The 26,327-nt window shown below is 40.6% G+C and overlaps 2 protein-coding genes across 13 annotated transcripts in view; one reads left to right on the top strand and one right to left on the bottom strand.

Annotated features, from left to right (window-relative positions):
• Positions 1 to 8,750, top strand: part of Mcc (MCC regulator of WNT signaling pathway) — a 474,765-nt gene extending 466,015 nt beyond the window's left edge. For 11 of the 12 annotated variants that reach the window (XM_039096842.2, XM_039096845.2, XM_039096844.2 and 8 more), the window contains one exon: positions 1,351 to 8,750. In XM_039096842.2, the coding sequence (XP_038952770.1) occupies positions 1,351 to 1,531 (181 nt within the window). In that variant the 3' untranslated portion in view covers positions 1,532 to 8,750. The remainder of the gene's footprint in view (positions 1 to 1,350) is intronic. The other variant, NM_001170534.2, reaches the window with a different exon arrangement.
• Positions 8,751 to 13,150: 4,400 nt separating this feature from the next.
• The window catches only part of Dcp2 (decapping mRNA 2), a 36,335-nt gene continuing 23,158 nt past the window's right edge, over positions 13,151 to 26,327 (bottom strand). The window contains exons 9-11 of the mRNA NM_001170469.1: positions 24,691 to 24,801; positions 15,665 to 15,716; positions 13,151 to 13,536 (exon numbers count right to left, since the gene is read on the bottom strand). Of these exons, the coding sequence (NP_001163940.1) occupies positions 13,373 to 13,536; positions 15,665 to 15,716; positions 24,691 to 24,801 (327 nt within the window). The 3' untranslated portion in view covers positions 13,151 to 13,372. The remainder of the gene's footprint in view (positions 13,537 to 15,664; positions 15,717 to 24,690; positions 24,802 to 26,327) is intronic.

The following is a 26,327-nucleotide window of genomic DNA, read 5'->3' as shown; positions in this document are numbered from 1 at the left end:
CCCTGCACACCCCAGTGCTCCAACACAGGAAAGATCTTTTCTTGAACTCTCATGGGAAGTGACTGTATCTACAGATGACCAGAGACCCAGAAAATTAATGATGAGCTTCATTTCAGCTTAGAAAAATGAAGCCTGTTGTGGCCTCTCTTTGCCATTTCCCTATGGTAAAGATTCTGAGAAGTCAGGGGAAAAAGTAAAATCTGTTTTTGAGCCTGTGTTTTCAATTGGCAATCAAATCACCTAGTGGAGTAAAACTCCATCCAGTGGAACATTTTAGGGCACTTCAGACTACTCCAATTTAAAAGTCTCAAACATTTAGGGTATATAACCATATCTATATTTATATCTATCTCTATCTATCTATCTATCTATCTATCTATCTATCTATCTATCTATCTATCTATCTATCTGTCTATGAAGACTTCAGAGACTTTGTGCCTGTAAGGTATCTATTAATACGCCTTAGACACTAATCTGAAACAGACTTTTAAAAGTTTTTATTCATTTACAAAACTGAAGCTCAGTAGATATCACATTTTATGAAAAATACTGTTTTTAAAATTGTAATTATAATGGCACATTTTAGAGTTGTAAATATCACTGTTTACTAAGACACTGGATTATATAATCCACTCTGCCATCAACACAAGACCCCATGAATGAGGTTTTAGGAATCCCAGAAGGGTCTCTGTCTCTCTGTGTCTGTATGTGTGTGCTTGTGCAGGTGTGCATGTGTATTTTCCCCCTCAAGTCACTCTTTAGAAACTCCAGCTCATGGCATCACAGTATACCTGAAGGGAGCCAATGTTCTATTTTGAAGCAGAAAGAATATGGAGACATACTCAGGCTCATTTCTTGCCTTACTACAGTAGGTCTGGGACCAGAATGTAAGCCTATATTCTTTAGCTGATAGTATTTCCTTACAGTCAAAAGAATTAGAAGGTTTGAATAAGACCTCTGCCCTTGTCCTGGGTGAGATAACACTTTATGTAATGTATACTTGACCATCTGGAGCTAGCAGTCATGGAACAACTCCACCTACTAAAATTTCTAAAACTTAGCAACCTCTTTCTTATGTTTTGGATGGGGCCCCTTTGGGCTGTGTTTAACTCTTCTTACTGTGTTAGCTGTTGGGTAATTCTTCCTACAGCCTGATCCTGAATTAGTATGCTTAAGCCAGAATCCTAGACCTGGGCAGCTTATCACTGGACTTTGGATCCTTATTGGAGAGGCAGAGCAAGCTCTTCAGAGTAGCAAGCTCTAGCTAGACCTGGCAACACAGCTTGAAGCACAGGGTGTCGCTCATTCCTTGGGATGAATCCTTACTGGTTCCCCTCTGTTCCCACACAGCAATCTGGTAGCTGCCTATGAAAAAGCAAAGAAGAAGCATCAAAACAAGCTGAAGAAGCTGGAATCTCAGATGATGGCCATGGTGGAGCGACATGAGACCCAAGTGAGAATGCTGAAGCAGAGAATAGCACTGCTGGAGGAAGAGCATTCCAGGCCACATACCAACGAAACTTCACTGTAACAGGCACTATGGTGGCAAAGCTCTGCCCGCAAGAGGCTAACCTGGAGCAGCTCTGGAGCCCAAGGAAGGAGGGACTGTTGGGATGAAGAGTGGAAAGGGATAGAGGCTACAGGCTCCACCCTTGGGGGTGTGGGTATTGTGGATTATGTATGCATAGGTTCCAGCTGCTCTAGGCCTGGCCGCAAAGGGCATCTACAATGGCTTCAGCCACAAGATTAGCCACACCTTGTTTCTGCTTTCCCCATTACAGTTCTCAATTGTTCTGTGCTGCAGTGGGAATCCAAGCATTTGTGGATCTCCAAGACTCCCCACCCCCTCTTTCACAGGCTGTAGACTTTTCTTCCTCCCTCTTCCGAGGGAAAAGTGACTGCTTTGTGTCTCCAGTATCTAGGGCTAGTAGCTTACTGCAGCACATGGCTCTGCTTTCCAGGTCCCATGGTACCAGATTCCTGAGAAATGGTCATGAAGAGTTATTAGTTGGTAGTTACAGACCAAAGGATGCACCAAGTGTTGTCACTGAGCATCCTAGACACAGTGAAGATTCAAATAGAGCAGAACCAGGGCTCTATCTGACAGAGACAGTTCTGCTCAAGACAAATAAAAGCACCTTCCATTTTTATTTTAGAGGCAGGGCTAGGATTCCCTTCTAGCAAGAGTAAATTTAGAATACTCTTGATTTATGTAGACACCCAAGATTTTACCAGTTTTTTTTTTTTTTTCCAGAACAGAAAATACAGTATTAGCTCTCAGTTAGCCCAGGGTACTACGTAGCTCCTATTCTGAATCAAAACCTAAGCCACTTTAGCACCTATGGGCCCTGTCTCCCTAAAGGCAAGAGGATTTACACTGTTGAACAAGGAGACCCTTAGTGTACAAATTGTTCCCTTATATTTAACGGAGTACCACTGAACCTTTAGTCTCTGACTGGATGAGGGAATGGCTGATAGTGTCCTAAGTGAACTGGTGACTGGTTCAAAAGCAGGTTCAAAGAACCAGAACTCTGGGATGTATCCCAGATTCATTTAGTTCCTATTGTAGCCTTCACTGTTTTGCCTTCTGCTGTTCATGGATACAATTAAAGAACAGCTTGGCTTTTTAGCTTTTTTTCCCCTTCTGTAGCCCCCAACACTCTACTTCTCTGGTATGAGAAATGGGTCCAACTGCCGTGGTTATCTAGGGGAAAGATGCTGCATATATGGCAGTGCTGTTGCTGTAGATGCCTGGCTATGAGTGGGTACACTTCTAGAAAGCAGACACGAGTTCCTCAGCCTTTTGCACAACAGAGGAAGATACTCTGGCCTTCTCCTACGACAGACCCCGAAACGCTACAGCTCTTCCTTCTCAGACCAAGCCCTTCATGTGGCAAAGAGGAACACAAATGTGACTGGTTTGGGCCAAGGCCTGGCTTGCGAGTGTTGATGGCTTTCTAGCCTTCTGTCAACACCTGTAATGTTTTAGTATTCATGTTTTGGAGTACAGTTGTATTTTGTTATGCAGAAAATATGTAGGTACCTCTCTACCACCCCAAGGATTTAATAGGTAAAATTAGTTTTCAGTTTTTTTTTTTTTCTTCTTTTCTGGCTATACTCAAAAATGTCTGCCCTCGAGCAAATTGGGATAGGCATTGGCTGTCCTACTGGAGACACTACAGTCCAGAGTCCAGGTAAGGGATACTTGCTAGGCTTCCCATTCTGACCATGCAGACACAGTGATGGACAGCCGGTTATGCTCTAAGTGATTGAGAGCAGAATACTTAGATGTAAGTTAGGGAGGGAGGATAGGTTGCCTGCCGAGGTTTGCCCCCTTGTCCCCAGGCTGGAAAAATCTGAGAACCCAGACTTCTAGGTCCATAGTTCCTCCATAGGGAAGCCCCCAAAGCAATGATCCTACCTGGCCTTAGTCTGAGTTTCTAAGTACATAAATATATGGTGACTTGGTGAAAAATTCGGCAATGCCAAATTTTTGAATAAATGGGAAAGGGCTATATAATCTCCTTATATCTCTCAGTGTTGGTTGAGGGTGAATCAGCAGGCATTCGGTTATGTGAATTATAGAAGCTACTGATAAAATACATGACAGCAGGTGCCTAGGTAATTTTCCTTTTCGTTTAACCTGGCGCTTCCTGAACCTACTTTTAAATAGGAAATGGTTTCAATTAACATGTCTATTCCGGCAAACAAGATTATCTTGATTTTAATTTGTATGGGGTTAAAAACCCTTATTCATATTTTGAATTTTCCCCCAATTCCTCAGTATTCATAAAAAATACGCAGAAGGAAAAGGTCCTTCAGGAACCACTTCATAGTTTCCTTGGACTATACTCCCCATTCTGAACAGAGTTGAACAAACTCAACTCAGGGCAGCAGTAATAGGCGGAGACATCTATGACTGGCTCTAGTACACTGCAACAAAGCCCATGTGTACCAGCCAAATGTGCCTTGCCTTGTGACAGTAAGAAAGCCTCCACTGGAGTCACAACAAAGGCCGTCATGTGATCAGATAGTTGAGACCTATCCTTGCCCTGTCATACTCCAGGTGAACATGAGAACTGTCCCCAGTGGAAGCAGAGACCTTTCATTCACTCCATCATGTGCTGACAATGTGCTTGTTGCCTGAAACTGGATGCTACCTACCTACCTTTAACGAACACTTAGCTTTTATTAGCCTAAGTGTGCAGAGCCTTTCAGATGCATGTATATACATACAAGGTCTTCCTCAACACCTGCAGCAATCCTTTACAATGGCTTCAGAGAACTCTAAATTAGAGTTTTGGCAGGGTTCTTATAAGGAAGAGCAGGCCAAGACACACAGCCTTGGGTGTTTATTCTAAAAACTGTTAAGAGGAGGCTTAATAAGGACCTAGCCACTGTGAGGAAGACTTCTATTTCCTACACATAGATATTACCATAATAGAAAGGAAATGCTTCTCAGGTCTTTTCTTCATCACTGGCATGGATCAAAATTCCCAGGCCTCTGTTTTCCTCCATACACTACAGTCCACGAAAAATTCTATGCAACAACATAAATTTCATAAACTCCTTTAGAGCTGTCAGGAGTAAAGATTGTATTATGTTCAAGTGAAGGGCAGAGAGTAAGCGTGAAGACAGTAACAAAACCCCCACTCTGCTCTTATTGATCCAAACACTTCCAGTGATTAATGTTTAATTGGGAGTATGTCCAGTCATTATATGAATGTAGTGCCCTAAGTAAAAACAATCACATTCATTAAGTGTATACAGTGTCACTTTACTGAACGATGCTTAGTGTTCTTGGAGCCCAACAGAGAAATTCTTTGGCAGCTAAAATTTCTGCACTGATCTTCATTAAGGTATGGTCCTAGCAGGAAGTGGGGGTGGCCATGGGTTCAAGAGCTTAAGCAACAGTATTTTCCTTCTGCGGTACACTGCAGATATAATTCCGGAAGAAATCAGTAACTGATTTTGTTTAGCCAATGGAGCCTGGAAGACAGAGACTTAAGTGACAAAGAATGACAGAGCAGCACCTTGGTCACAGCTTGCAAACTTTTATAAAGCAGGAATGGCTTGCTACAAAACCCATCTCTACCCTTTCAGTGTTCAAGCAATCGAACCCCTGTGTTTACATAGGGTCAACTCTGAACCCATGGCCTCCTGTTTCACTTCGTTTTCTAAACACCTTTGTGTTCATCTGAGATGCTGTGACCCCAGCATAACTGAGCACGCTTGTAGAGAGGAATATTTTCAGACAGGCAAGCATTACAATTTTGGTAATCCACTATAACTGTAATACGTTGTCTAATATTTTGAAGATGTGTTCAAAAAGAAGTAAGAAGCTGCATCCCAGAACCAAGAGCCACTGCTGAGTAACGACACCCTTGACTTAATGTTTGGTCTTCCAAGTCTCTCATGTGATATTACCCCAAGTGCCCACTTAGCAGCACAGAGTCGGTTCTGTAGAGAACTCCACACCCATGTAGATGCTCTACCATTCTCCTCTTCCATGGTTGAGATGTGGAAGGGATTCTGTAGAGTCCGCAGCGTTCTTCTGCAGTGCTCCTGTTGGGGCACTTACCTTCCTGATGCAACAACTACAAATGTTCACTTCTATTTCTAATTTGCTTTTAGACATATTAACTTACTTTGCATGAAATTTAACTTTTTTATTAATTGAAAATGTTTTTTATACCACTTGAATTAGAAAATCCTGCTTGAATGCACTGTTCTTAAAGCACATCTGTCTGCTGCATCTGTCAGTACTGTTCTGCTTGTATGGAAAGTGTCATTTTAAAGTGGCTACTACACACTGTACTATACCTTGTCAGTTTTAGATTCACTTGTAGCTTTAAATGTTTCCAGATGCCTTTAGTTTTTAGCTGCTGTAAAATAGCTAATTTGTGTTATTTGATATAGAATTGTTTAAAAAAAAACGCCATTTATTTATACAGAGACATTTATAATATTTTACAAACGTTCTTATATTCTGAATAAATATTTCTACTTCCATTCTGTATCTGACTTTAATTAAAGAGAAAGGATGTTCTGTAGACGCATTTGCCTGACACACACAGAATACAAACCAGAGACTTTACACTGAATCAGGGGCTAAATCAGAAGAACGAGAAAACGACAAAATTCTCACTTATCCCCAATTTTTATTTGGCTATCTTCACTATCTTCACATACAGCATAAACAGAAGGTTCTTTATTGAACTTTTCAAAGATAAAAACAGAACAAAAATAAAAGTTTCAGGATGTCTAATGTAAAGTAGGAGATAGCAAGTAGTTTCACAGCACATCAGGGGTGCTGAAACACAGATTTTCTGCTACATGTGAAGAATTTTGGTAAGTTACATAGCTGAGGACTCAAAGAACAGTGAATTTCTCCTGCCTGGAGAGGCTGAAGCCTTTTACATACCTGCATTTTACACATCAGATGTTATCTCCTCTCCACCACTGTGCTCCAGCTTAAGAGCCCAAGCTGAATGGAGATGAAGGGGACACTGCCATGGGCCACTTTTATCTCTGAATAAATTCTACCTTTTATACTCCTATGGATGCAAACAATTTCGCATGTTTATCCTATACATTCCTAACCTTTTTGGTCCAGAGTAACAACCTGCAATAACCAGTAACAGCAGTGACTTACAGGAAGAAGTAAACAGAACAGGACCAAGGGTAATTCGTTAAAGACAGACCAAAGCTAACACAGTATTTGACAGAAAGGCAATGTGAGCAGCCTTCCATCACTGTCAATGCATTCTGTAAGGTATGCTTTTAGCTCCTAAATTAGTGTGAATCACATTAAAAAGCTTTTAGAAGTTACAGCACACTTACTGTTTAAAAGACAGCACTGCAGTTCTCTGTGGGAACACAGGTGTCAGTCACCCACATCTTGGGAAGTACAGTGCTCCAGCATCACTAATTCACACAGCTGAGTCACTGGAAATTTATGAGTCACACCAATGTAAGTGAAAAGCAGTTCCAATCATTCATATATGCCAAACTCAAGGGGGGTGTGGGGGGATGCAGGGAGCACACTGAATAAATCCAGCACTAAAGGATGTCACATTATAGTGAACACAAAGAGCTATTTTGGGGGTTCCTTTTTGGTTTCCTTAGATGTTTGACTAATAACTACAATAAAGCAAATATTTCCATATTACCACAGACATAATCACATAAAGGATTTGTTTACATCATCTTTCTCCAAATAATAAAATATAAAACATGGTTATAAGCTAGGCAAGGATTCTATGTTAAATCATTTCATAAGACAAAATCAATTCTAAAGCCTAGCTTTTCACTGAACAATGTATCATTAATGAAGTAATTTCACCCACACTCATGTGCCAGCTTTTTGTAGCTTCCATGACTCAGCACTTACAACTTAGATGCACTTAGATTGTTTGAAGACTACACAGTTCAGGAACATCAGGTCTTCATAACATAGTGTAAAATACTATAAACCAAAGACACAGTGCATAAACACAGACACATTTTATTCACTTTTGCACCCAAACTAAGCTGTAGGTTTCATTTTGTTAAATATTCCCCCACCCCCAGACAGGGTTTCTCAGTGTAATCCCTGGCTATCCTGAACTCCAGACTGGGTTGTCCTCAAACTCAAGAGATCCACCTGCCACTACCTCCCAAGTGCTGGGATTATGGGTATGCATCATCTCTACTGGCCTGATTTAAACATCTGAATTAAGAGAATATCACTTAAAATAGCTAGATATATGAACACTCATGAAGACTCATTACGGTTTCATTGAAGCCAACAGGTTAACTGAATTATACATAGGTCTAGTAAGTCAGTACTCATTTTTACAATTACCATGAAATTCAAAACTTATCAACAAATATAAAAAATAGTTTTCAAAAACTAAAACAAAGGTAATGGTTTTACTGTAATGATAGGGAAACTATTTGCTGAACTGAAAAGAAAATTACTATTTATCCTCTTGTCCTAATTTGAAACAATATATAAAATGATGAAAGGCTCAGTTCCTTGGATTCTTGCATTTAACACTTAATAGTTACTTGTCCGCCATTCAAACACAACCTAGAATGTGGTACATAGACATCAGTGAGACACAGGCTCCCGCAGCTCACACTTTTTTACAAGGCACCGTGCATGCCATGTGTCCGAGCCCACTGCCACTCAGACTTCAGAAGTACTGTTGCATCTCACCAGACATTCGTCAAGCCTCAGACACCAACCTCATGGCTGCGCCTCTCTGCTGAACACTGCAAAGGCTGTGCTAAATTTCTTAAAGCTTGAGAAATGGCTTTTAAAATGTACAGTTGTGTCCCAAGTGCTTCACCAGTCTACAGCTACTATTTAAAAGATTTGGATCAAATAATTAACATTAGAAAGCATTCAATCTTCTTCTTTAAAAGTTTACTCACTACCCTAAGAACTGAGTGTCGGGGAATGCTGCCCATTCCATTCGAAAACTACCAAAGAGAAGCTCAGAGTGGGTTTTTTTTTTTTTTTTGTTTTTGGTTTTTTTTTGTTGTTGTTGTTGTTCCCACACTGATTTCACAGCTATATACAATGACTGAGAGCACAGTCCTTCTAATCTACTTGAGACTCAGGAGTTAATGTTACAGCAAATTCTCATGGTGTCAGATGTATTAGAGACGTAGCACAAATAAAAAGCATGGGGATTCCTGAAATAGAGGCTCAGAAAAGGACATTCAGCAAACTAGTAACAACATCAACAAAAACTACAACCCCCAGAGCATGCTGGGGCCTTACCCCCCACTAAAGAGCCTAAGAGGACCAAGTCACACCCTGAAGCTGACACTCCAGTAGTTCCTTGTCTCAGACAACTCTTAAGTCAATGCTGCCCAACTAGCAGCATCTTGAGGTGAACTCCTTTTAAACTGTGACACAGAGACAGAACCCACCCTTCTGCTACACTGTGACCCATGATTAATGTAATCTCTTTATGACCAGCTTCAAATTAGATATTCCACCTGAATGTGTCTCCAAATGAAGCCTCTGATGCTTTAACACAAAGTACACAGGGAAAACCCAAACAAACCAACCCCTGGCAGAACTAAGTTGGCAGAAACGCCCTTACATCCAGTTGTATCCAGGAGGGTGGGCTGAGTCTTCATTTTTCAATGGCTGTAGAGTACAAGAGTGTCAAATGCTGTTTGTCACAAGGAAACTGCATCCACACGACTGTGCAACACTCTGGGCTACCTTGTTAACAACAGAGTGGTTAAGAGCACTTGTTGCTCTGCCAGAGGATCTGGGTTCTATTTCCAACACTCCAGTTCCAAGGAGAATCATCTGACACACTTTTTTTGGCCTCCTTGGGCACCAGGCACACATGTGGTATACATACAAATATACAGGCAAAACACACATACACATCAAAAGAAATTAAAGTAATAAAAACAAAACAAGACAAAACTCAGAGAGTCTAGAGCTTGGCAGAATCAACACAGAAAGGACTCAAGACACTGGTCTGTAGGATGAAAAGAATTCCATTAGCATCCATGGACTGCTTGGCAATCATACTTAGAAAACAATACTTCATGAGGAGTAGAAAAGGCCTGGGAAGACCTGCACTGTTCGGTCTGCTTGGGTGAGGCGCTGGCCTCACCTGGAGCGTCCTTCCTGGAAGCACTCAAGTGCCAGTAACGTGCAGTGGTCTCTTCCTCATGCTCCACTCAGCAACTGTTGACTTTTCAAGATCCTTTCCCACAACAGGTTTGAAAAACGGCAATATCCTTATGACAGATCTCATATTGCTCATCTCAACATGCCTCCTGACAGGCTTCAAGAGTGACAAGTCTACGTATACAGATAAAAAGATGAGGAGAGGCCTACTATAAACCTTGTTCTAGGCTTTTAAGAAACCATACAAACGTATTCTGAAGTGTTAGGACACCAGGAATGAGCCATTTTAGCCCAGCTTTACTGAGCTCTAGGAGTAATACTACATACATAAGGGTGAAGAATACCTTTAGACCTGGTAGTGGTGTCCTTTGTTGATGGTCAATTCTAGTTACAACATGTCTGAACCTCTTGTCTCAATAATAATACACAATAATCCAACTCAAAAACAGGAGGAAGTAGTATTAGTGAATACAACCACGAATAATAATACAAAGAAAATACTGCCTCAGAGAACATGGACACAACAGCTGTCATTAAAATCTCCCATGTGGCACACACAGACACAGCAAGGGCCAAGAGGCATTTTAGAAATAAAACCTGCCCAGTGACTTATCATTTCTAGGTGCCATCTCTCCTTACTGTTTAACTAATGCTAGAGAAACAGGACTGGTAAGGAATTTGGTAATGTTTTTTAAAGCACACAGGTGCCAGTCTTTGACATTTTTAGAAAACATAGTATTTTATAAAGGAATCTGATTCCTTAGATTCTTAGATTTGCATTTTTACTGACATTACATGTAAATTATTAAAACCTCCAAAAGCAAAAGCATACATAGCCAAGTCTTACAGCATAATATTAATCTGCTACATAGCTATATTATCTGTAATTACTAATTAGTATTTAATATAAAAATAATGATATAAAGGTCAAAGCAGCAAGCAATGACCACAATCCTGCTGACAGTTCTGGGCAACTATATTTCACATATTGGTACGAAACTCTATAGTTAGATCTTTCGACAGGTCTCACCAATTTGCTCAAAATATCAGATCTATTAGGTTATTCCGGCCCCGCCAAGTGCTCATGTCTCAGGATGGAACTGCTGTTTGAAGTCCTAGAGTCATTTACTCAATATTTCTTAACAAAAACTTACAGAAAGTATGTAAACTGAATCCTTTGTCTCTTCGAGTACAATGGTTAAGGACAAAGTTATTTAACATTCTTCAAACCACTGAAGTTACACAGAAAAGCACCTACAAACTTAGACTTAAAAAGATTCACAGTGCACTGCACCTTGGAACACATGCAGTTGGACCCTAAGAATGTTTAAAAGTGATTTCAATCTCACCTCTCAGATACAAATAAGGCCAACGTGTCTACTGTTCCATCTAGCGTCTTTAAAGGCAGCACTACACAGAAGCACACTATTGCATACTCAGCACCTTCATCACTAGATTCTATGAAGAAATGCTAACACAGCCCAGAGAGGAAATCCAGTCCTGTGCTAAATATGGTCTCTCAGATAACATGAACAGTGAAAAAGTATGTACACTGGACGTACATTGACAAGGACACCAAATTAACATCTTCTGCATAGTCACATCATATATACAGACCTTAATTCCTCTTTCAACATGCTTTTAACTTCAGACTGTTGAGAGAGCTAAAGCCCAAAGCTATCATAACTGCGACCCACTGACAACCTTGCTTTGTTCCACAGTGCGTAAAATGAAGCAGCACATCACTGTTTGGTTCTTACAGTCAATCACTTTAGGGGTCCAAACCTTCTGCTAACTATTGACTTTGCTCTAGTATTGAGAACTGAGAATCTAACTTGTACAGGCACCAGAGACTGACTGAAGTGCTCACTAAAAAAGAATCCCGTGCCTCTCTTTCTCACACACACACACAGACTAAATGGTTTCTAGATGGCAATCAGAGGGTGACAGTGGCTCACTGCCAGGCAAGCTTCAGTTTTCACTTCCTTAACCATTTAACAGAAATTTGGAATGCTGGGACCAACTATAAATATGGCTCAAGAAGACCCAAGCAAAGCAGCTGCATTTCTGACAAGAACAGTAAGGGCTTCCAAACACAATCATATAATGCATTAAAAAGGAAAGGTCACAGAAGGATTCACAAAGTAGTCATACAGAAGATTCCAAACACACTGTATCGCTGTGAAGTCTCCTGCTTAGCACCGAGTGACACTTTCATTAATAAATATAATTTCTTCTTTAAAATCAGTCATTTAAAAGCTAAAGCAAAGTAGTAATACCAAGTGAATTCCTCATAATAATAGCCCTTCTTTTAAAGTTCCATGGGGTTAGATAGAACCCCACTTCACTAGGCTACATATATAGAATAAGGATTTCTATAGTAATATTTATAAGCAGAGATATACTTTGTGGATACCACTTGTTGAAACCGCACATGACAGATGCATGTGTGCACATGCATTCTAACACCTCATTCCACCCCAAGAAAGAGTCTCAGTGAGGTCGGATGCAGTAAAAACCGTATTGCCTGCCCCCTTAAAGCTCTGCTGATTGTCCTCAATGACAGGAGATCCTCTGCAAAATGGGCATTGTCATCAGTGCTCAGATATAAGAATTCTGAAGGAGCAAAATACAAAATACATTCCTATGTGTGATCTAAGTACATTGCTTTAAGGGTCCCCCAGTGATAGTCTTTATTTACTTGTACTGGGTAAACTGCAGAACTCCTTCTCACTTTATAACCCAGGACCTTCAAGATATGAATTGAAAGCATGTCACTCTGGTATTACTGAAAACTGGAACCTAATGTAACATCAGCTTCTACAGATCAACACTGAGATGCAATATAGAACTAAGAATACAGTTTTCACACAGACTCACACAACTAGAATATGTATACATGTTTCACATGAGCATAATCATGGCACAATACTGAACAGGTGGAGGCAGGATAGTCAAGGTGTGGTGACCCAGAGTAACTGCAGAGTGGCTTCCATGCTCTGCTCCAGCACTCACAGGTTTTTTGACAACCAACATCAGAGCTGAAAATTATAGCATAAGCTCCCTACTGACTCCATCTCTCTTCAGAATGTGGACTTTGTCCTGATGAAGTGCTCAAGGGTTCATTGTGCAAATGAGTACTGTTTTGAAGACGAGGTGCTGAATGAACTTACAAAACTCCAGTCAGAAGGGCCAGATTCTCAGTGGTTAGAAGCAGAGAGATGAGCAAATGCCTGCATCCTGACAACATGGTTCAGCTGATGTTCAGCTCATTGGTAACTGGGGTTTTAAGTTCCTTCTAAAGTTTTCAATAAGCAAGCTTTTCAAAATCACTAAGATGGGGAGGTGAAACACTCCTATTAACATGGCTACTTGCTGATGATGCAATCAAAACAACTCTTGATCAGAATATAAAATAAAAGTCACTCAAGATAAAGGAAAAACAAAACGAAACGGGGAAAAAAAAAAAAACCAACCAAAACAGGGGCAACTAAAAAACTTGGTTCCAAACACTGAAATGGTAAATCCATATAAAAAGTTCTAAATGCACTTACAGTGCAAACTTGTGTTTCTTTCTAGTTTCTCTTCTGTACAGAAAATCTCTTTAGAAACATTGCCTCCCTGCATTTCTTTCAAATACCTGAGAAAGGTAAGGCTCGAGGAGACACCCACTCACATGCAACAGGTCTCAGATACTGGGACTTCGGCAATACACTTGCTGGATCAAAGGTCCAAGATTTTCATTATAGCGTTTTGGTCAAACTTGAAACTCAGAAAGGTTCTGGATGAAAATGGGAATTTGCAATGTCCATTGCATGCTACAGAATGTCCCTCAGCATGTTCTACCAGTGGGTCTTCACCAGAACAAGGCAAATCACATGCGGCATCTGCTTAGGAAACAAAATTAGTAGACAGTGACTCAAACAGTTTACCGGACACTGCCTTTCACCACTCAGAGGGAAACTCAGGTGGCTGTGTGTTAAGTCTTCCTATAATCTGACTCAATCCTAAACACCTCAGCTTAGGATTCAATGGAATCTGTTATTTCTACTTTTTTCTACTTATTTCTATTAATCCAGATATTTTACCCTACCTTTTAAGACCCATGCTTTCAAAATGGGCCTATTTTTAGCTCTTATATTTGTATTTTGTGCCATAGTAACCAGAGCTTCTTGACAGAGGTTCATATAAAAATTACAATTAATTAAACTGTAAAGATTAGAAGAACAGAAAATACAGTTAAAGTTACCAAGTTTTAACAGATTAAGACAGAAAACCTCAGAAGCTTTTGGACAATTAGTCTTAGCAATGCCTGTTAAATATAGTACCTAAAGTTAAAAGAAATACATGAGAACACATCAATTTTAAACGCTAATGGTGGGTCCCATGTTTAAAAGACAAGCATAACTTTCCATAGTAAGGTTAGAGCATCTTTGTTTATTTTTTAATCGGGTGTGTGGACATTATGTGAGAGCACGAGCACATGCATATCATGGTGCACACATGCAGGTCAGATGGCAACCTCATGTTCATGCCTTTCACCTTGAGATGGGGCCTCTTGGTTGTTTCTGCATTGGCCATGCCCAGGCCAATCCCAGGGGCACTGGGATTAAACACTTGCACTTCGATGTGTGGCTACTCAAGGGTCTTAGTGGTCAGAGCTCAGGTCTTTCTATCCACTGAGTTACCCTCTCAGTCCTAGAACATTTCTTTCAGACAGCTTTCCCTTTCATTTGTTTTAATGGCTTCACACTCTGCTCCTAGTGATGTAGGTGATTCAATTAACCACTTCAGGACTGTGCAATCGATAAATCATTGGTGGATTTGCAGGTGAAAAAAATTTTTTGAAACAAGGTTCCTCTTGTGTAGTCCTGACTTCTGAAGACAAGGTTGGCTTCAAACTCAGAGACCACCTGCCTCTGCCTAGTGAGTGCTGGGATAAATGGCATGCACCACCACGCCCAGCACTCTTCACTTCTTAAGAGTTTTCAGTATAAAAGGTTTCGGGTTTTGATGAACATGGAACCACAGTACAAGGAAATTTCATACTATTCAGATTAGCAACTAAGAAAACCAGTGTACTATACTTTAAACGACATTTACTAATCAAACATCAGTAGCACTAATGTAAGTTTGCATATTCATCATGGTCAGTTTCTCTGGTGGTGAGAGTTGTCCATAAGCTAATGTTTGCACGCTTAGACTCCAGGCAAAGGACTGTTTAGGATTAGGGGGTATGCCCTTGTGAGAAAAGCTGTGCTGCTGGGGGTGAGTTCTGAGGTTTCTAAAGTCCACTCCAGGCCCAATGTCTGTCTCTGGCTGCTACCTGTAGATCAGCAGGTAAAGTTCTTATCTTCTTCTCTAGCACCCTGCCTGCCAGCTGCCATAACCCTCTGAACCAGTGAGCAAGTTCCCCAAATTAAATGCTTTCTTTTAAGAGTTGCTCTGGTCAGTGTCTCTTCATAGCAGTAAAAGATTGTTTCCAAGCCAGACACACTATGTTCCATGTGAGGAAGGAGAAGTGGAATCATTTTAGTAAGGACTATGCTTAGCAGCATTTTACAAGGTTGACTTGCATATAAAGACAGCTTTCTATTAACAAGTTAAAGGAGTTAAATTTTTAGTTCCAGTCATAAAATAGGGATTTAAAAAGTATTTTTCTTCTTATCTTTGTTTTAAAAAACAGATGAATAAAAGTTCCTTAGGTTGACCCCATTACCTAAAGAGGCAAAAGGAGAACGAGGTGTTCTCATTACCACATTCCCCATTCCCCGAGGCCAGAAGCCAGTGTTCATGACATTTATTTACGGGGACTAGGGGCCTGGCACTTAACAAAAGGAACAGGACATTTGACAAGTGATGTTATCTGGATCACTCCTTCTAGCCATTTTTTACCAAGAAAACCTCACACATGCCATCTCTGCAGCACATAGGCAGTGCATCCTAAATAATCACCACCACTGAGGAACCCACTGAAGTCACAGCCCCACAGATTTTACAAAGGAAATGGCTTGCCTGTCTCAAAGTTGTCCTGAAGCTTTCGTGGATGGAGCTTCTTTTCACATTTCTATGAAAACAAACACAGCACAGCAGTCTCTTGTTACTCTTACTCATTAAAACTCCAGAGATATATGATCAAACACTTCAGGTAGAAAACTAAACTAGTAATCATTATCCCCAGTGGGGCTTTACAAAGCTCAACTTTTCAACACTTTGGAGACCATATAATGGCTTAGGAGCACTATCGTGTATAGCTCCCCACCTTTGCACAGGACTGTTTCAAAGCCTCTCCCATGTCCCAGTGCAAGGAGTCAAACCCAGCTACGCAGGGCACGGATAGCTCTGCAGTGAACAGCATCCCCTAGGCCTAACACCAAGTGAGCATCATTCCTTCCAACAAGCACCACCACTACTGTCAGTTCTGCTGACTCAAGGAGAGCTAACAGAAAGACCCACAATGCTGCACTACTACAATACCAACCACTTGGAAATTTACATCTTTTTCCTGTTTTCATAAAAATGAGTAAAGGGAGAAATTTTGACAATCACATTTATTCTCTTGAAAAACAAGCAACTTTTCAAGTTTTATTCTGTGAAGACCAAGCAGTAAATCTTAAACTTTGTCAATATACTCAGGAACACATCCTTCAGCATTCAAACTTCTCGTCTCTCTGACTGTGGGGAAAGGCACTGATTAATACAGTTTAACAGCTGCTGTGTGATCAGGGAACAGTGGCATTGCTACACAGCCCAGCTGGCCCTCTACTGGAGACTGCCTGTGACTTGCATGGCTGACCATTGACCTCTCACAGACCATTCTGTTCTGGATTTATCATTGTTTTTCCTTTAGAAACTTAAAAATGATTTAAAACTTTATTACTCAAAAAAATTCAAAAATAAAACCCTACAACCCACCAAAACCCCAAACCTGTGAGTTAGAACTAGAAAGAGAACCCATTTCATACCGTATCTATTAGCCACAAACAGCTCTTCCTTAGCCGCTAACACTTCTACAGTATAATGTAGAAAGAACGAGAAAGACTAAATACTAGGGGAGAGAATTTTTAAAAAAAAATTTCAAAATTTTCCAAACAAATCTGACACATCAAATCTCAAAAAAACAAATGGAACTTTTTAATGAGTTAAATTTACAAAGTAACTTAGTAAGAGATATTATTGGCATAATATTATAATTAAAGAAGCATTTTCTAACTTTTGTTAGAAGTCTTTTGAATATCTATTGTTGATTGTCTTGTTTTTGCTAACTAGTAAAAAGGTGAGAAGTCTGAAAATAAACCAATAAACTTTACTTTACTGGTAGAGTTGGTATACCCAAGTCAAGTGACTCTAGGGACTAAGTGTGCTGGATACAATCTGACACATATTAAATTCATTTTAAGAGGAGGGAACCTAAAGAAATGCCTCAGTAAGATCCTATGTAGGCAAGCCAGAAGGGCAGTTTCTTAATTAGGATCAGTGGGGCAAAGCCCACCCATTATGGGTGGGGCTATCCTCAGGCTGGTGGTCCTGAGTTCTACAAGAAAGCAGGGTGAGCAAGCCATGAGAAGCAGGACAGAAAGCAGCACTCTTCCACGCCTTCTGCATCAGCTACTGCTCCAGGCTCCTGTCCTGACTTCTTCAGTGATGGACTGTTATATGGAACAGTGAAGGAAATAAACCCTTTCCTTCCCCAGCTGCCTTACTCACAGTGTTTTATCACACCAACAGTCACCATAATTAAGACATTCAGGTTAACTGGTTTTTGTCTTGATTTCTTTTTTCCACTCGAAGTTTGACATTTCTGACGTAGCTAATTTCTTACAGACATGTCAAACAAGTGACATGACAAATAGAAAATCCAACATACAAGTGTCAAGACTATAATGGAAAAGATTAGTAAAGATGCTAAACTCTCTTCTAGAGAAAACTCTCTTAAATTTTTAAATGCAGTGTTATCGATGGATTACAAACCAGATGTCACAGAAAGACTAGAATGGTGAAGAGAATGGTATTGATCAAAGCTACAGAGTAGAGATCACAGAAGACTGGAGGAGAGTGAGTTATGACCATAAGTTATAGCAGAATGGGTCAAAAGTTTAATATGTTGTTATACAGAAGCATCACGATGAACAATAACAATATATTTGAAATGTTGGAAGAAAGCAAGTCAATTGTTGTGTTTCCTTATGCCCCAGGTTGGCCTCAATGTCAGGCTTTGTTTCTTTGGGCCTTAGCCTCCCAAGCACTGTTGAAGCATGTCAGGGTTAAGTGTTTTCACCATAAATATTACAGGACATATCCATATATTGAGGCATATACAACCCATAAATATCAATATTCTTATATATCAACTTATGAATACAAATTCAATTAACACCTTTAAGTAGTGAGTGTGTGTGTGTGTGTGTGTGTGTGTGTGTGTGTGTGTGTACCACATGAGTACAGATGCGCTGAGAAGCCATGAGACAGCATCAAATCTCAGGGAGGCAGAGCACATGTGAGTCATCCATTCTGGTCATGGAACTAGACTTGCAGCTCTCAGGAGCACCAGGTGCTCTCTCAGCCACACTGCCATTACTCCAGGCTTCTGAACACTGGGTTTTCAGAAAAGAAATAAAAAGCTCGTTTCTATTATAGTGTTTTCAAAGCTTTAAAATTAAGGTAAATAAAATCAAACAAGGCAAAAGTAGTGTGGTATCTGTACTTAAGAATGACCACAGAGGGTGCACGGGGGCTCCGGCAAAAGGCGGCACAGACCCTCCTGGTTGTTGCCCTCACCGAGCACTCAGAAGCAGGCCCCAAAGAGCAACTTGAGCCTTGGGACCACAGGTAAGACCAACTTTTCTCCTCCAAGCGACCTGCCTGGTGGACTCGGGACACACAGGGGCAAAATTCCTCTGGGACCTGACACTTCCTGTTTTTAACTGGAGCCCCAGCCTTGCTGATCCCAGCTCACAGCTCACTGCTCCCAAACCCTTTGGGAGAGAGAGTTCGCCACACTGACAGGTGGGCACTCCTGAGACTGCAGAGCTAGAGAAACCACCAATACTGCCCACTCCTGCACACATCCGGGACCCAAGAGGAAACTGTATACAGCCTCTGGGAACTGGAAGATAGGGGCACTCTTACGGCAGACCCCCTGCAGTCCAGAAACCACCAGGACCTGAAGGGAATCGGTCAACAATTCTCTACACCCAAACCCCTTAGGAGAGAGAGCTAAACCTTCAGAGGGGCAGACACGACTGGGAAGCCAAAAGAGACTACACTCTGCCCACATTTCTGAATCCAGAGGAAAACACCTAATGCCATCTGGGACCCCTATGCACCAGGACTCTGGGAAAAGGTGGGGCAGACCCTCCTGGTTGCTGTCCTCACCGAGAGCTCAAAAGCAGCACCACACGAGCAACTTGAGCTGCGGAACCACAAGTAAGACCAACTTTTCTGTCTCAAGCGACCTGCCTGGTGAACTCAGGACACACGCCCACAGTAACAGCAGAAGACCAGTAGACAGGAAAGATTACATGCCCGAAAGCAGAACACTATGTTCCCATAACTGGCTGAAAGAAAACAGGAAAACAGGTGGACAGCACTCCTGACCCACAGGCCTACAGAACTGTCTAGCCACTGTCAGAAATTGCAGAACAAGGTAAGACCAGAGACAACCTGATGGCAAGAGGCAAGCACAGGAATCCAAGCAACAGAAACCATCATAGACCAATTCTCCCACCAAAGCAAACACTGAAAATCCAAACACACCAGAAAAACATGATCTAGATTTAAAATCAGATTTGATCATGATGCTGGAGGACTTCAAGACAGACATGAAGACCTCCCTTAAAGAAACACAGGAAAACATAAATAAACAAGTAGAAGCCTGTAGAGAGAAATCACAAAAATCCCTGAAAGAATTCCAGGAAAACATAAGTAAACAGGTGAAGGAGTTAAAAATGGAAATAGAAGCAATAAAGAAAGCACAAAGGGAAACAGCCCTGGATATAGAAAACCAAAGGAAGAGACAAGGAGCCGTAGATACAAGCATCACCAACAGAATACAAGAGATAGAAGACAGAATCTCAGGAGCAGAAGATTCCATAGAAATCATCGACACAACTGACAAAGATAATGTAAAACAGAAAAAGCTACTGGCCCAAAACGTACAGGAAGTCCAGGACTCAATGAGAAGATCAAACCTAAGGATAACAGGTATAGAAGAGAGTGAAGACTCCCAGCTCAAAGGACCAGTAAATATCTTCAACAAAATCATAGAAGAAAACTTCCCTAACCTAAAGAAAGAGAGGCCCATAAACATATAAGAAGCCTACAGAACTCCAAATAGATTAGACAAGAAACTCCTACTGTCACATAATAGTCAAAACATCAAATGCACAAAAAAAAAAAAAAAGAATATTAAAAGCAGTAAGGGAAAAAGGTCAAGTAATATATAAAGGCAGACCTATCAGAATCACACCAGACTTCTCACCAGAGACTATGAAGGCCAGAAGATCCTGGACAGATGTCATAGAGACCCTAAGAAAACACAAATGCCAGCCCAGATTACTGTATCCTGCAAAACTCTCAACTAACATAGATGGTGAAACCAAGATATTCCATGAAAAAACCAAATTTACACAATATCTTTCTACAAATCCAGCACTACAAAGGATAATAAATGGTAAAGCGCAACATAAGGAAGCAAGCTACACCCTAGATAAAGCAAGAAACTAATCGTCTTGGCAACAAAAGAAAGAGAAAAAAAGCACACAAGCATAATCTCACATCCAAATATGAATATAACAAGAAGCAATAATAACTATTCCTTAATATCTCTCAACATCAATGGTCTCAACTCCCCAATAAAAAGACATAGATTAACAAACTGGATACGAAATGAGGACCCTGCATTCTGCTCCGTATAGGAAACACACGTCAGAGACAACGACAGACACTACCTAAGAGGGAAAGGCTGGAAAACAATTTCTAAGCAAATGGTCTGAAGAAGCAAGCTGGAGTAGCCATTCTAATATCGAATAAAATCGATTCTCAACCAAAAGCCATGAAAAAACATAGGGAAGGTCACTTCATATTCATCAAAGGAAAAATCCAACAAGATGAACTCTCAATCCTAAATATCTATGCTCCAAATACAAGGGCACCTACATACATAAAAGAAACCCTACTAAAGCTCAAAGCACACATTGCACCTTACACAATAATAGTGAGATTTCAAAACCCCACTCTCATCAATGGACAGATCATGGAAACAGAAATTAAACAGACACATAGACAGACTAAGAGAAGTCATGAACAAAGTGGACTTAACAGATATTTATAGGACATTCTATCCTAAAACAAAAGGATATACCTTCTTCTCACCAACTCATGGTACTTTCTCCAAAATTGACCATATAATTGGTCAAAAAAAAGGCCTCAACAGATACAGAGAGATAGAAATAATCCCATGCATTCTATCAGACCACCACGGGCTAAAGCTGGTCTAAAAAAACAATGAGGGAAGAACGCCCACAAATACATGGAAGTTGAACAATACTCTACTCAATGATAACCTGGTCAAGGGAGAAATAAAGAAAGAAATTAAAGACTTCTGAGAACTTAATGAAAATGAAGGTACAACATACACAAACTTATGGGACACAATAAAAGCTGTGCTAAGAGGAAAACTCATAGCTCTGAGTGCCTGCAGAAAGAAACAGGAGAGAGCATATATCAGCCGCTTGACAGCACACCTAAAACCTCCAGAACAAAAAGAAGCCAATATACCCAGGAGGAATAGAAGGCAAGAAATAATCAAACTCAGAGCTGAAATCAACCAAGTAGAAACAAAAAGGACCACACAAAGAATCAACAGAACCAAAAGTTGGCTCTTTGAGAAAAGTCATCAAGATAAATAAACCCTTAGCCAGACTAACCAGAGAACAGAGAGAGTGTGTCCAAATTAACAAAATCAGAAATGAAAAGGGAGACATAACTACAGAATCAGAGGTATTTTGAAAAATCATCAGATCCTACTACAAAAGCCTATATTCAACAAAAGTAGAAAATCTGCAGGAAATGGACAATTTCCTAGACAGATACCAGGTACGGAAGTTAAATCAGGAACAGATAAACAATTTAAACAACCCCATAACTCCTAAAGAAATAGAAGCAGTCATTAAAGGTCACCCAACCAAAAAGAGCCCAGGTCCAGAGAAATTTAGTGCAGAATTCGATCAGACCTTCATAGAAGACCTCATACCAATACTATTCAAACTATTCCACAAAATTGAAACAGATGGAGTGTTACAGAATTATGTCTATGGAGTCACAATTACTTTTACCTAAACCACACAAAGACCCAAAAAAGAAAGAGAGCTTCAGACCAATTTCCTTTATGAATATCAACGCAAAATACTCAATAAAATTCTGGCAAACTGAATCCAAGAGCACATCAAAACAATCACTTTCAGCAAAGTGGCTGAGTATAAAATTAACTCAAATCAGTAGCCTTCCTCTACACAGAAGAAAAACAAGCCGAGAAAGAAATTAAGGAAACGACACCCTTCATAATAGTCCCAAATAATATAAAATACCTCGGTGTAACTATAACCAAGCAAGTGAAAGATCTGTATGATAAGAACTTCAAGCCCCTGAGAAAGAAATTAAAGACCTCAGAAGATGGAAAGATCTACCATGCTCATGGATTGGTAGGATTAATATAGTAAAAATGGCCATTTTACCAAAAGCGATCTACACATTCAATGCAATCTCCATCGAAATACCAATCCAATTCTTCAGAGAGTTAGACAGAACAATTTGCAAATTCATCTAGAATAACAAAAAACCCAGGATAGCTAAAACTCTCCTCAACAATAAAACGACTTCTGGGGGAATCACCATCCCTGAACTCAAGCAGTATTACAGAGCAATAGTGATAAAAACTGCATGGTATTGGTACAGAGACAGACAGATAGACCAGTGGAATAGAATTGAAGACCCAGAAATAAACCCACACACCTATGGTCATTTGATTTTTGACAAAGGAGCCAAAACCAACCAATGGAAAAAAGATAGCATTTTCAGCAAATGGTGCTGGTTCAACTGGAGGTCAGCATGTAGAAGAATGAAGATCGATCCATGCTTATCACCCTGTACAAAGCTTAAGTCCAAGTGGGTCAAGGACCTCCACATCAAACCGGATACACTCAAACTAATAGAAGAAAAAGTGGGGAAGCATCCCGAACACATGGGCACTGAAGAAAATTTCCTGAACAAAACATCAATGACCTATGCTCTAAGATCAAGAATCTACAAATGGGATCTCACAAAACTGCAAAGTTCTGTAAGGCAAAGGACACTGTGGTTAGGACAAAACGCCAACCAACAGATTGGGAAAAGATTTTCTACCAATCTTACAACAGATAGAAGCCTTATATCCAAAATATACAAAGAACTCAGACTTCAGGGAGACAAATAACCCTATTAAAAACTGAGGTTCAGAGCTAAACAAAGAATTCATAGCTGAGGAATGCCGAATGGCTGAGAAACACCTAAAGAAATGTTCAACATCTTTAGTCATAAGGGAAATGCAAATCAAAACAACCCTGAGATTTCACCTCACACCAGTGAGAATGACTAAGATCAAAAACTCAGGTGACAGCAAATGCTGGCAAGGATGTGGAGAAAGAGCAACACTCCTCCATTGCTGGTGGGACTGCAAAATGGTACAACCATTCTGGAAATCAGTCTGGAGGTTCCTCAGAAAATTGGACATTGAACTACCTGAGGACCCAGCTATACCTCTCTTGGGCATATGCCCAAAAGATGCCCCAACATATAACAAAGACACATGCTCCACTATGTTCATAGCAGCCTTATTTATAATAGCCAGAAGCTGGAAAGAACCCAGATGCCCTTCAACATAGGAATGCATACAGAAGTTGTGGTACATCTACACAATGGAATACTACTCAGCTATCAAAAACAATGACTTTATGAAATTCATAGGCAAATGGATGGAACTGGAAAATACCATCCTGAGTGAGGTAACCCAATCACAGATAAACACACATGGTATGCACTCATTGATAAGTGGATATTAGCCCAAATGCTTGAATTACCCTAGATGCACAGAACACATACAACTCAAGAAGGATGACCAAAATGTGAATGCTTCACTCCTTCTTGAAAAGGGTAACAAGAATACCCTTGTCAAGGAATAGGGAGGCAATGTTTAGAACAGAGGCAGAAGGAACACCCTTTCAGAGCCTGCCCCACATGTGGTCCATACATATATAGCCACCCAATTAGATAAGATGGATGATGCAAAGTAGTGTAGGCTGACAGGAACCAGATGTAGATCTCTCGTGAGAGACACATCCAGAATATAGCAAATACATAGGCGAATGCCAGCAGCAATCCACTGAACTGAGATCATGACCCCTGTTGAAGGAATCAGAGAAAGGTCTGGAAGAGCTTGAAGGGGCTTGAGATCTCATATGAACAACAATGCCAACCAACCAGAGTTTCCAGGGACTAAGCCACTACCCAAAGACTATACATGGACTGACCCTGGGCTCCAACCACATACGTAGCTATGAATAGCCTAGTAAGAGCACCAGTGAAAGGGGAAGCCCTTGGTCCTGCCAAGACTGAACCCCCAGTGAACGTGATTGTTGGGGGGAGGGTGGTAATGGGGGGAGGATGGGGAGGGGAAGCCTACATTGAAGAGGAGGGGGAGGGCTTAGGGGGGATGTTGGCCTGGAAACCGGGAAGGGGAATAATAATCAAAATGTAAATAAGAAATACTCAAGTTAATAAAGATGAAAAAAAAATAAAAGAAAATAAAAAAAAGAATGACCACAGAGAGTTGAAAATAGTTTAGTTCATTAAAACAGGATTAAATTAAATATTGCAGGATTAAATTAATAAAATCATATTGCTAAAAAGCAAGTAAAGAACTAAACCAGCATCACTTGCCTAGACAATGCTTGCTCGGGTCTTAGGAACAAGAGTTGTCTACTGGACATTGAGCACACAACTCTTACCATCAAAGGATTCTGCTGCTTTGTTGGCTGACCGTGAATTCCGTTCACTCTCTTCTTTTGATTAGGTGAATCTTGATACTGTTTTCTGCCATTTCCTCTCATATTTTGATTCTGTGAAAATATGAGTAAAAACAACTAACATGTAACTACAGTAAAAACCACAGGCATAAGTATATGTTCATCCTGATTGAACAGAGTTCATAAGGCACCATCAGGATATTTTAACAGTGCTGTACTATTTCATTTTCTTAGAAGATTCCTTTGCAAAGGAACATTCTCTCAAACAGGAAACAGCAAATATATCCTTCTTTCGGTCCTTTCCACACCTCTTACTTTATCCCATGTTTGCTTATAAACTCCTTATCACACAAAAACATGTCAGGGTACAGCTGAGAGGTAAAGTTTATGCAGAGCCACTGAGTCAAACTCTAGCATGCGGATAAAAGAAGAAACAAGAGGGAGGAAGAGGACTGTGGGAGACCCAGCTGGGAAGAGAGGCCAGAGCACATGAGCACACACACGAGGCTTCCTTTCTTTCAGGCTCCTTTCATATCATGCATGCAGATGGGACTGTGTGTCAGAGTGGAGGTCAGAGAATATCACTGCAGACTCGGTTCTCTCCTTTAGCCTTTGCACAGGTTCCAGAATCATACTTGGTTGTCAGGCTAGTGCAGGGAGTGTTACATGCTAAGCCATCTTCCCATTCCCCAAAGTTCTTTACAGTACAAATTAGGCAGTAGGCACACTCAGTTAAACTATAATAAGCAAGTAAGTGCCATCAAGAGGATAATCTTTTACAAAATAAAGACTGGTATTTTGAAAACTTGGGCTTTTAGTCTTAACTTTAGATACTTTTTTCAATGTCACTTTCTACTTTAGATTTTGAAAGTCAGCTATTTTAGAGAATTGTGAATAATGAATGTAACTCATCAAGATGTTTCTCTTCCATCCACCTACTCACTCACAGAAAACTTCGAAAGCAGGTGGAACAACTGGCAAACAAATGCTGAGGCGAACAGTGGGTCTCAGCCTCGCTTTTCTCTTGGCACTGGCTCGTTTCCTGTGCCATGCCTTACTGTGTAACTTGGTGGCACAGGCCATGTTTGTCAACACCAGCAATACTTTGTCCCACACCTAGGGGCTTTTCTGCTGCTATTTGACTCTTGTATAGCTCTGGAGAGCTAAGATCTAGGGAGGTCCCATACCGCTATGCCCTAGCACACTTTCCAAACATTTTACTTCTTCAAAACAGAACCTTGTTCCAAACCAAAAGGAACTATTCCTAAAGTCTACCACTTGCAGCCATAATCACCACTGAAGTACCTTGTGCCCATCCTCAGCAAAAAACATGAACCACACAATTTTATACTTCTGTCCCTGCCTTACTTCACTCAACCAATGTCTTCAAGAATCACCTAGACAGTAGATGGCTCAGAATTTACTCACTCAAGGCTGCAAACAGCCCAGGGCCGCGCTCTGAAGGATGCTGTGATATTCTCTATCAGAGCCCTGTTTCAGTATATCTATTTATCTATGTAGGTGCAGAGTCGCTGAGTCTGGTGATAAGAGCACATGGAACTTATGGGAAGCCGTCACAAAGCAGCTGTCCCTTCTTTTGCTTCCGAGAACACGGCACA

This window comes from Rattus norvegicus, chromosome 18 (assembly GCF_036323735.1).
Source record: "Rattus norvegicus strain BN/NHsdMcwi chromosome 18, GRCr8, whole genome shotgun sequence".
Taxonomy (NCBI): domain Eukaryota; kingdom Metazoa; phylum Chordata; class Mammalia; order Rodentia; family Muridae; genus Rattus; species Rattus norvegicus.
The sequence above is the reverse complement of the archived record's forward strand: the minus strand, read 5'-3'. Positions and strand labels throughout refer to the sequence as shown.